The 13058-nt window shown below is 35.2% G+C and overlaps 1 protein-coding gene across 1 annotated transcript in view; it reads right to left on the bottom strand.

Annotated features, from left to right (window-relative positions):
* LOC149426502 (uncharacterized) overlaps positions 1 to 13058 on the bottom strand; it is a 39231-nt gene that overhangs the window by 17128 nt on the left and 9045 nt on the right. The window contains exons 6-7 of the mRNA XM_089639909.1: positions 5622 to 5723; positions 2011 to 2175 (exon numbers count right to left, since the gene is read on the bottom strand). Of these exons, the coding sequence (XP_089496035.1) occupies positions 2011 to 2175; positions 5622 to 5723 (267 nt within the window). The remainder of the gene's footprint in view (positions 1 to 2010; positions 2176 to 5621; positions 5724 to 13058) is intronic.

Raw genomic sequence — 13058 nt, 5'->3', positions numbered from 1 at the left:
CGTGACCCTTTACCTTTGTATAAAGGCGTGTAACCCTCCTTTAAACATTGGTTAAAAAGATTGCAGAACCATGTGAGAATTATATGGCTATCTCTTTTAAAATATTCAGCAGCAATATTGTCGAAACCGACAGCCTTTCCATTCTTCATAAATTTAATCGATCTTTTTATCTCATCCATGCTGATTTTGGTAACATTCGCCCCAATATTCATATCTGATTCGCCGCTGGAAATACTGTCACTCGGGTGACTTTCGAAGGCTTCCTCAAAATACTTCATCCATCTCTCTTTTATTTCTTCCTCATTCGTCAACATTTTTCCATCTTTCGATTTTATCACTTTCTGTTTTCTGGACCACTCCGGGACCTTTTGACTTCATTTCAAAACAGTTTAATGTTTTCTTGGAAGAGGTTTGTCATTTTGATTCCCTCTTCCAGGCGTTTCTTTCATTCTTGCATTCCTTATACACATCTTTCGCTCAATCCCTCTCTTCACTGTAAGCACTGCCAGCCGCTATCAGACATAACCATCATTTCTTCTTCTCTGAGACCTGTGCTTTAACCTCATCATCCCACCATGCATCACTTTTCTTCCTACCTTGCGTACTTATTCCACACACCTTTCTAGCAGATTCACAAAGACTCACTTTTATGTGGTTCCATGTTTCGTCTATGCTTAGACCGTCCATTTCCTTCTCATTCAATCTCATCTCTACACAATTCACATACTTACTTCTCACATTATCATTTTGCAGTTTTTCTATTTTGACTCTTGTTGGAGTTGATACCGTTTTCACTTTAGAGCGCCAACCGCGAAACAGGTTTACTCTCGACACTACCAGAAAGTGGTCAGTTTCAACCTCAGCCCCTCTAAAATTGTATCCTCGGTAACGGCTCTCTACTTGGAGTAAATTACTACAAAATCAATAATTGACTCTCATTTCCCCTTTCCTCGTATATTGGTGGATACCTTTATGATCGAAGAAAGTATTCGACACAAACAGGTTCCACTCCAAACATACTTCAAGTATTCTGTTCCCGTTGTCATTCGTTCTTTTATCCCCAAACATACCTAAGGCCGATTCAAATCCATCACGTCTAATTCCTACCCACCCATTCAAATCGCCTGCCGTTATAATCCTATAATTCATATTTTTTAGTCTCATTATGTATATCATTCACACCAGTCCAAAAATCATCTTTCTCTTCGTCACTTTCAGAATTAACAGGGACATAGCAAACAGCAAGAAACACCCTTGTCAAACCGATTTTGAATCAGATCCACATTATTCTCGGACTTACACATTCATACTGCAACATACATTCAATCATTCTGGGAAGCAGTAGCGCTGCAACACCCTAACAAGCCTTCTTCGTTCTAGATGTCCAAATAAAGAAACTTAACACTAAAACAAAAAGTATCTTATCACTATAACAAAAATAAACTTTTCACTGCATAATTGTTTGCAATTACTCAATATCGGCAGAAGACAAAGGGCGCAGCTTCAGCTCAATTTCGCCCTTCCAAGGGCGTAGGGGCGTGGGGGGTTACACGAAAAACAACAGTAAAAAGTTATTTTCAAAGAAATAATGACCTTTATACTACTTTGAAAACTCTAATATTTTCATTTTTGTAACGCCATTTTATGTAAATGAATTTTGACATTCACAGACAAATTATTTCGTAAACTATAATAGAGGTTTGTTCATGAAATAACAGTAAAACTTCAGTGACATTAGCGCAAATGCTTCTGATGTTGTCCTCTATGTATGCAGTTTTCAAAGCAATCGTATATTTAAATTGTATCTAAAAAATTCCAGCGAGGAGGGTATTAGAGCTCACACATGTGCGCGAGCTCTGAACACGTTCATAAAATTTGTTGCACACATGTGATCGAAAAAAGTCCATTGGTTAATGTTGAAATTATGTACAATGTAAAGACAAGTTTGCAGAAGAGGTGGAAGCATCAAGCCAGGTCGGAATGAGAATGAAATCGGCAATTAGGACATACCTTGGGAGCTCCGACAGGTTTCCTGGGTCGGCAGCGGGGCGTGGTGGCTGCAAGGCGCTGCTCCGGCCTCATGAGGTGGTACGCCAGCGCCTCGATCAGCAGGTCCTTGCAGCGCAGGTCGCCCCGCAGCGCCGGCTCACGAGGCATGCGCTCCGCCAAGCATTCCTGAACAGAAGTCAACTATTCATTCACACTATTCGTGTTTCAAATACTTGACTCGGGTCATGTAAAGAACATGGTCATGTCCAAATGACAGAAGAGTATGAATGAGATAATATATTTTATGAATGTAAATGAAGTAAGAGTGTTAGCCATGACAGAGTTGTGTAGGTGTTAGTTACCCCCAAATCAACTGCACTAATTTTCAACCAAATCAATGCAGATAAATAATAATTAATAAAGTTTGATTTTCTAATATATAAAGGAGAGTGTCTGTTTGTGGCGTGTGGCGTGCAATTTATTTTTTATACAAATTCACAGTTTTATTCAGAGGGTGATGAAATTATGCACATTTGACCTTCAAAACAAGAGGAAGGTCTTTGTCTAAATGAAATTTAGAAAAATTCTGCGTGAAGCCCGAGCAACGCAGGGGAAATCAGCTAGTTAGATATACGAATCTTTAACCACTCGGAACATTAGAACGTCAAAAGACGTAAATATGATAATAGCGGTCAAGACATTAGAACGTCTTTTCACGTAAACACGCGAGATTTTACAAAAATCGATTTATTTCCATCACTAGTATACGGATTGCCATGATTTAAAAAACAGATTGTCGATAATGAATAACGCTACGCGTCTGTATTCAACAATATCTATGGAACGTAGAACTGCATTATCTAAGCCGATTGAATCTGTCATCTTGTTCGTTCATAATTTATTGCGTTTCTAAATAATTTATTAAAAATATTTTAGTTTGGACGGTTAATATTTTGAGGTGACTAATAGTTTTTAATTATATTTCTTCAATATATAAAGTGTTCTTTCTTTATGATACTCAGAAAAAAGTACATTTTTCACGGCTTTGAAATAATGGTTATCGATTCTTACATATTTTTGACGTTTTCAAAAAATATATATTTAGAAATGCAAATATTTACTTATAACAACACAATGCGATAGTGGATTTCATAATCTTTCCAAAACATTTTTTAGAATGAGGCTACGTTTCCCAAGACGTGAGTTATGATGCTTTTAGCAAAACTCGTAAATAACACAAAAATTATCACCTTTTGACAGTTCTCAAAGGAACACATAGTATATAAATGTCTTTGTCTGAGAGGTTAATATATCCAAAAATTAATATATGGTTTTCTTTGAATATTAGAGACGACATCACTTCTGTTTGTAGCTAGCAGGTAGAGCAAGTGTGCACAACATACATTAGCAGATTACACTACAATGAATGTGTCTGTATGTGTGTGTATATTTATATACTGTGTATACCACCACACACAGGTATCAAACAAACAACAAAAGAATTTTATATAAAAAATATTACTAACATCCTTCATCTTGCCCAAGGCAGCCCGTGTGCTTTGAGTAAAAAAAATCCATCAGGTGACATTACTACAGTTAGCAAAACAAAGGGATTAAGTTCTCCCTTACTAAAAAAAACCAATCTCTAAATAGTATAAAACAAAGTCGCTATCCGCACCTGTCTGTTTGTGCGCTTAGTTCTTCTAAACTACGCAACAGATTTTGGTAGGATTTTCACTATCAATTAGACAACTTCTTCTGGAAGGTTTATAAATAATACATGGATACTTTATTTATAGAAAGAATAGGAAAGTCGATGTATTGTAACCAAGTCGTAAATAAAATATTTTCGGGTGCTTATATTGCTAATGCTGTCTAAACCTTATGAGATACATCAAAATAATGTATTACGGAATTGTATATTTTAAAAAGGCCTGATAAATTCAAAACTTTACGCTGAACCAATTTAAAAAAACATTGTACATACAAAATATGATATTAAATATATGTATATTGGAGGGGACCCACCCTTTCCCGACGGCTGTGTGAGGAAACTGATTGTTTAACCTCCTTAGCCGCACACGTCAGAACTCTAATTTTTTTGTAAAAAGAAGCTAAATTTATTTTAAAACGATTCTAGACCCTCCAATTTCCCTGCATGCATGATTGTTAGTAACATAAAAATATACAAGCCGCGTATCGAGGGCAGTTTACCCCACTATCACAGGGCAGTCCCGGCAAGAATGAGCGTGGCAAGCGGCCTGGCCACAACGATCCCAAGCACCCACGTCCCTTAGCCAGTTTTCCGAGAGTACCCTCGAAGAAATGTAAATGGGGGGAGGGGGGGGGGAGATACTCCCAAAGACCCTAGGGAATGAAGTGAGCCTCAGGTCACCGGAGGCAGGACGGAAGGGGACCGGGCTCGCGCAAACATTCCCCAGGCCCGCTCATGATGCCGGGGGAGGCACGCGTGGTTCGTGGGATAGCCGCACCGGATTAATGTCACCTTACTGGATGCAGGAACAGGGTCTATCCGCCCCCATGGTGAGGAAATGAACAACACAGTACGATAGAGTTCGGTTCGACAACCTATTCATAAACCAATTTGTTAGTAACAAATAAGAAGGCAAATAACAAACGTAGAAAATAAGTTGTGATCAACAACAAATTGACCGTTCATAATAGAAAAAAAAGAAGGGAAAAAAAGATTAACATAGTATTAAAGAGCTAAAACATAAAAAGAAACAGTATTATCATTATCAACGCGTTCCTAATAAATAAATAAGGCCCAAATTCAAAAGTAAAAGGAAGAATGAGCATAAAAAAAACAGTGTAAAGAACGGGCAAAAACGGTGTAAAAATCCAATATAAATATATGTATAGTAAATTATATTGCTTAATCCTCCTCACTAGGGTGACCTATGCTGAGGCGAACTAAAGTTATTATGTAATTCAGAACAGCCTCAGCCTAGTGAGGTGGATTATACCAAAAAAATTTGTTTTATTCGTTTTCCATGTCATTTTTAAAGTTTTTTCAGAGTTTTTCATTAATCTCTTTCAGCCAAATTTATATTCTTGATTAGTTATCATTAAAAATTTCTATTCGCTTTACATCAGGGGGAAAGATGTTGTGGAGTTTCGTCACAAAATAAATATAATTTCTTTGTCCGAATGTGGTTTTATGACTCGGAATATTTTTTTACGTCATTGTGCTTTTATATTAGTTACAAATGGTTACAATTTTTACAGAACGGTTAGTAATAAACAATGGTTTCATATGATTTACAATCGGACAAAATTAAAAATAATAATAATCTAAACATTTTCAGAAATAATATTTTGTCATGAAAGACTTCTTTAGGTATGTTTTAAACATTGAATTTGGTTTGTTAAAAATGTCGATATCATTTGTATATTCGTATACTAAGCTATGTATGCAAGAAATTGGCGAGTTTGCTGCATAATTTGTTTGTGAACGGTGACAATGAAATAGGTCCTTATGAATAGTGTGTCGAGTTGGTACTCTTATATTAACTAGACTAGTTTTCAAAAGCTTAAATAAAAGCATGATAGAATATTGATTACAGTTTAACAGTCATGGCGATGATTTAATAACATACAACATGACTCACCTGTGACAGTAATGGCAGGCGAACATGCTCCATCAACGTGGAGAGCTGGGACTGTCTCCTCACGGGGCTGTGGGCGGCCCAGTTCAGTACACTCTCCAATACCTGCATCATAAAAGAATCTCCATTATTATTGTGGAACAAATGCGTCTACATGTAAAAACCACCTGAGAAGCTTAACAGCTCAGGCTAATTTGTTCATTTTTGGATTTTGTCATGGTGAGACATGATATGAATGGTGTTAGAAAGAGAAAACACTATGCTTTATATTCAAATCAAGAAGTTAACCATAAAATTTATACCTTTTCGAAACCAAAGGTTTCGACCGCAATTTAAAAAAAAATTATTAATTATTTTCACACAAAATGAGAAAAAGTTGATTTTTTTAATTTTTTTGACAGTAATTGAGATGCTCGTGTGTAGATCATTTTAACAAACTTTTATTTCAATAATCGATTTTTTCATAAAAATTGTGTTTTCTAATGTCTTCTTTCACTGGAGATCACTCTTGTAGTGGTGGCACTGTTTTTACGGACGATTCGAGATATGTAATCAATGGTACATACTGTTTCACGTAAATAATGGTAAGTGATGCAAGATGGTGGATGGCCAACACATACCATGTTCTGTGTCATCACAATTAATGGATGAAGTGATAATGAAGTAAACATTGTAAATTCACCGTAGTGTTCATCAGTAGTGATGACAGTGTAGCAGATCTCACGTTTTTTGTTGAAAACAATAAAACAACCTCAAAAACAAGTAAGGAAGATGTGACCACAGTAAGATTTTGGTGCATTTCTAACATGTTAAATTGGAGAGGAGAGATGAGACACATTGTGGAACCAGAAGACCTAGCCACATATCCATTGACAACCCTGGTGAACTTTATAAAAGGGACAGGGTGATTGTTAAAGGAATGAGGTAAAATGGGAGATAGCACAATGGGCCTATGGCCTAAGTGCTCACGGGAACTATATGGAAACCTTATACATATATTTTGCACTGATAATCTTTATTTTTTTGCACTTATTAGATTTGGAACATATATACTATATGTTATATACCATAAATTGGTTCGTGTGTTCATGTAAAGGATATTTATTTTGTTTCAAATCATGTTACTGCAATGAACGAAATTTGGTATTGCCATATAATAAAAGTTTAGTAAAAAATAAAAACGACTGAGTTAATTTTTTACGAATTATGTTATTTTTATCCATCGAAATATTCAAAATGCTATATCTCAAAGCTTGTATTTGTTAGTTAACATGGTATACCCCCGAGCAGCATTTTAGTTTACATTAAAAAATTATGTGCTTATTTCTAAGCGTAGTTCATCACCTCTCAAAAACAGTTTTTACTTTTCGGATACTTTCAGAATTATTCAATTTATTTGGATTTTATTGCAATGTGGAATTACGACCTGCTGACAGAATATTATTATTATTATTATTATTACACGCCCTAATGGGCTTTTACACACCACAAAGTTTAATAGTAGAGTATCACAGTTATTATAGATTCTACAAAATTAAATTAATATGCCAGTTGGGGGGTTAAATTGAATACAAGATCGTTAGAAATGATCGAATATACCTAGGTCTGTCTGGGAGAGTGTTGTTCGAGAGAGGATCTGGGTTCAATTCCCAGTTGCAAGGCAAGCATGTAAACTCGGCCATACTGACAAATCGGCAATTGCCGAGCATTTAATTTGAAACCGGCCATTACATCGAATTTGTCCCTGAAGTCTTGGAAAAACCCAAAACGCATAGAGCACGCCTAATTACAGAGGCAATTAAAAATCATAAAAATCCCATTAATAGTAATAAAGACGACAGGGCTAAGCTCAATAGTTCTTGGTAGCCAGTAATTGACAGCTACACCAAAACTAAAACCAAAAAACATATTAGCTCTTTGAGGATTGGAGCTGGCAACACGGTATAACATCTACATACATAAGCACACACTTTGCCACAATCTTCGATTGCACATTTGCCCTGATGATGGACACTGTAATGCTGTCCGAAACGTTGGCTGAAGAAGGAGATAGCTTTTAATTTTTATAGAGATAGATTTTAATAAGTCACTCTCCACAGGACACTTTCCAAAAATATGGAAACTTAGCTACTTAACTCCTGTATTTAAAAGTGGTGATAAATCCTTTGTTGAAAATTATCGGCCTATCTGTATTCAATCGTCTATACCTAAACTTTTTGAGAAATTGATTCTTAAGAAAATCAGCTTCTTTGTAAACTCTTGTATCGCAACTTGTCAACACGGCTTTATCTCCGGCAGATCAACTTTGACTAACCTAACATTATATGAAAATTTTATTTCTAATGCACTTGCCAACAAACAACAAGTTGATTCTATATATACCGACTTCAGTAAGGCGTTTGATAAGGTCTGTCATAAAATCCTCATTAATAAACTTTTGAAACTCGGAATTAATGGACACCTTTTATCTTGGTTTAAGAGTTACTTACTTAGGCGTCAGTTAACTGTCTGTATTAATGATCACTTATCCTACATGTTCGAAGCTACCAGTGGCGTACCCCAGGGTTCGCATCTTGGTCCTATACTTTTTAATTTATTCATTAACGACGTAACAAACATATTCACCCGTGTTCTTTTTCTAATGTTCGCTGATGATATGAAGATATATAGAATTATTGACAATATAGAGGACTGTCTAACACTTCAATCTAATATTAATAGCTTTAACTCTTTGCACGCGGCCGTATCAACTGTTGTTACGGCAAAAAGTCCATACTCACACGCGGCTGTATCAACAGTTGATACGGAAACTTTGAATGCCGATATTCCAGCGGTCTTTTGACAAATTTATTTCCCGCTCGCTTGAACATTCGTAGAACTATCACGATGCTGACATCTACAAGAATTTCTCGAAAATAAAATTGTATTTCATTAAAAAACATCGATAATCAAGTGAGCCTCTTTGCGCCTTCGAGTGCTATAGTTTACAATTTTGTCAACGGATGGCGTTAGTTCAATTTTGTTATTATATTAAGTGACATAAAATTTAAGTGTCCAGTTTTAGAAAAAGTTTTCATAACAAAAAATGATAAGTGATCATGGTATCCCACTTGTGTCTATCACCTAAGTACACACACGCCGAGTGAATGGCGGGACCATATTCAAAAGATACGGTACGTCTTTGTATGAAATTTTATGATTTTGTTTTTATAAACATCTAAGAGTGTTGACACACGAGGATTTGTTATCATATTGTGGAGAATAATCTGTTCTTTCTATATAGTCCAATAAATGATGCCAGAATGCTATAATTTGACATTTAATTGCGTGCATAGGTATTTGAAAATATGTACCGCGTACGGGTATAGATAAAACGGAGCAAATTAACGCGTTCAAAAGGTTAACGATTGGTGTCTTAAAAACAAATTAACACTTAATGTAAAAAAATGTCAACTTATGAGATTCCACAGAAAAAAAAACCCATTGTTGTTCACCTACTTTCTCAATAATCACACCTTATTATCTGTTGATGAAATAAGAGACCTTGGTATAACCTTTGACACTAAATTAACATTCATTAAACATATTAATAATATAACCAGTAAAGCAATGCAAATGTTAGGATTTGTCTTACGGATTTCAAAGGATTTTAAAAATTTAAAAACTGTCAAATTACTTTACACTTCACTTGTTAGAAGCCAACTAGAATTTAACACCACCATTTGGAGTCCTTACTACAGTGTACATGAGAATTCCCTTGAGCGCGTCCAACATAAATTTTTACGTTATATTAATTTTAAATTGGGAATACTCATCGAAAACATTAATTACCCCTCTCTGTTACATTTATTGGGACTCGATACATTAAAAGAAAGAAGAATTTGTTTTGACCTATTTTATTTATTTAAAATCGTTACCAACCTGTTGAACTCCCCTGAACTTCTTTCGCTAATATGTTTCCATGTACCTAGTCGATCAGTTCGTTTCAAATTACCCTATCACTGCAACAATACAGGATCTAACGCTGAACTCAATTCCATAATGAATCGCCTACATGTACTTGGTAATAAATATGTTTTGGATGAATCTATAAGCATTGCTAGTTTATCCTCATACAAACACCACTTAATTAAAACTGTATGTCAGCGATTCTCTGATTGAATATAACCAAATACAGTTTTAAAGTATTAGTTTATCCAGGATTTATTGTAAATTAATTGTTTATATATTTATATATACACATTGTTGCATTGTATTTATAATAACCATTTCTATTGTTCTCTTTTATGTATTTTGTATTTATATTTTTTTTATCTATGTATATTCTGTATTTATAATAAGTAAAAAAAATGTTATTCTTTTGTAAAAGCCGCTATAATCGGCGTTAGTAAATAAATAATAAATAAATAGCGCAATACGGCATAATACCACAAAAATAAATCACTATAATATTACATATTTGACAATTTTCGGAACAACTACACAGTGAGCCAACTACTCATCTGTGAGCTGTACCCGTAATCGTTAATCGTTACCAAAAATCATGGTGTGTACCTGTTAAATCTTCTGGTCGGTCATATACTGAATTTTGATTTTTTCGATTATCTTTGTATAGACAGTTATACGGACTATTAACTTATCCTTTAGATCAGTGGTTCCCAATTATTGGTACGCCTACCCCCAGGGGTATGTGAGGTTGCTTGAAATGGTACGCGCATGCAAAAATTATAATCAATCTGCGTAGACAGCATAAATAAGACTACCCGGACGGCGACATCGATTTTACAGAGCTGTGAAAAGAGAGATGTGTACATGTCTCCCATTAAACTTAAATAACAATAATAAGTGATTTTCATTATTATTAGAATTACTATGCCTAAGGATTAAGATTAAAGTTAATAAATTTCAAAATACTAATACATTTTTTCACTTTGGCTAAAAGGGGTACACGAGTTTGGGGGTGACCGGGTATGTCATCAAAATGACAATTCAACACACCTCCAAAAAGTGATATAAAGTCATGAAAAGTGATGAAACAAAAACTTGGTTAAATAGTTACATATGTACATAACTATTCAATTCAATTCAATTTGTTTATTAATTTCAAAAACATTACAAAATTGTTAATTTCAATGCGTTTTTAAAATAATTTTATAATAAGAATTCTAAGATTAATATTTACAGTGTGTATATCAACTATACCAGTGATAATAGAGCTTGCCTTTTAAAGGAAGCTTCATTGATGCAAAACATGTCGATATCCGAATTGATTCTGTTCAACAGCAAGATTGCTCTCCCCACAGGCATGACCATTGGCAAGTTAGTTCTGCAGGCTGAGAGATAAAATAGTCTATGTTGTCGGGGTGACGTAGATAACCATCGGGAACATAGAAATGAATGCTCTCCATGATGACCGAGTTTTCAAACCATCCACGAATCAGTCTAAAGAAATGTGTAACAATGCGCACATCTCTCCTGACCCGTATATAGTTCATTCCGAGCATACCCAAAAGAAAGTCAGTGGGATAGAGCCACGGGTAGTAGCCATACTCCCTCATGTAGAGAAATCTCAAGAATTTCTTCTGAACTCTCTCCAACATGAGAGAATACTTTACCTGGTGTGGACTCCAAATCACCGACCCACTTTCAAGTCTACTCCTTACTAAGGAAAACTATAAATAAAACTATAAGCACCCGGTTATCGCTAAAATTCCTTGCAGTGCGTAGAAAAAAGCCCAGAATTCTAAGTGAAGTGCTACATGTCGCCTCAATATGAGCATGAAATGTCAGTCTACTATCAAACATGATTCCAAGATCCTTCATTGTCAAGACACGTTTTAAACTTCGGGCGTTCATTGTATACCGGTAATACCAAGTATGACTCGCCCTAGTGAATGACAAAATTAAACATTTAGAAACATTAAACTCAATCCGATTTATTTTACTCCATTCAACAAGTCTATTAATGTCTGACTGGAGTTGATTGCAGTCTTCTAAAGTTAGTATTTCTAAGAAAAGTTTTAAGTCATCAGCAAAGAGAAGAAACCTAGAATGCAGAATTACTTCTGAAATGTCGTTTATAAATATGGAAAAGAGGAGTGGGCCTAAATTACTGCCTTGGGGTACCCCCGATCGTACAAAGAAATGATTAAATTGGAATAGTCCATGAGACACAAACTGTTTCCTGTCTGCGAGATAGCTAGCAAAAAAAGTAAGTAGTCTTATGGAGAATCTTATTGTAGCCAGTTTATTGAGTAAAACGTCGTGATTTACAGTATCGAAGGCCTTTGAAAAATCATTGTATGAACAATCTACTTGATGGCCTTTGTCTAATGATTTAGATACGAAATCCGTAAACACCAATAGGTTGGTTTCTGTCGATCGACCTTTTCTAAATCCATGCTGTTCAGAAATTATAAGCGGTTCAACTTGTCGTAGTGTGAATTTACGAAGAATCGATTCGAACAATTTAGCCGGTGCAGATAGTATTGCTACCGGTCTGTAATTTTCCACAGAGATCTTTATGCCGCTTTTATAAATCGGACAAATTTTTGATATTTTCCACAAATCAGGAAATACACCAGTTTTTAGGGAAAGGTTAAATAAGAAGCTTAGTGGCAGTTTTAAAAACTCGGCACAACCTTTTAAGAAGAATACTGGAAGAAAATCTGGACCAAGTGAATGTGTATTTTTCAGTTTCCGAATGGAAGATTCTATTTAAATATTGAAGACAATATTAGTGATTTTTAAACGAAAATCTGAAACAGAAAAATCAGAAAAGGAAACGGTCACATCTGGGACTCGAACCCAGGACCCTTGTCTTTCCGGGACAATGCTCTACCAACTGCGCTAATGGGACCCTATCCTCCTCGGTCACTTTTAACTGTATCATACTTCGAATAAGAACTACCAACATTGTCTTCATTTTTTTTTTTCTTTTTTTTCACCGCACATTTTTATTGGCAACTATCTTTATGTATGATCGCAAGATTCAACCCGAACTAAATGCAATCCTAGACAGCGTCTTTTTAGATAAACCTATCTTATTGTTTTTATTTTTAATGTGCGACATCTATTGACTTTTTCTGCAAGTCTAGAAATAAATTATTATTTTTCGGAATAACTTTCATTGAGTAAATCCTCAAATTGTAATATTTAAATATTGAAGACAATATTAGTGATTTTTAAACGAAAATCTGAAACAGAAAAATCAGAAAAGGAAACGGTCACATCTGGGACTCTATATTCGAAGATTCTATATTCGATTCATCAATTTGACCAATATCGATATTTTGGGCTCCCTTTACATTCGACTTTGCAGCAGTATTAATATTTAGAATTGGAGACTCATTACTATACACGGATTGGAAGTGTGTTGCAAATGCGTTAGCTACATCCACTCCTCGAACTTCCCGATCACAATGCATCATGGTGTCTTGA

This window comes from Hesperophylax consimilis, chromosome 1 (genome assembly GCF_061612785.1).
Source record: "Hesperophylax consimilis isolate HC1 chromosome 1, BYU_Hcon_1.0, whole genome shotgun sequence".
NCBI classification, from domain to species: Eukaryota; Metazoa; Arthropoda; class Insecta; order Trichoptera; family Limnephilidae; genus Hesperophylax; species Hesperophylax consimilis.
The sequence above is the reverse complement of the archived record's forward strand: the minus strand, read 5'-3'. Positions and strand labels throughout refer to the sequence as shown.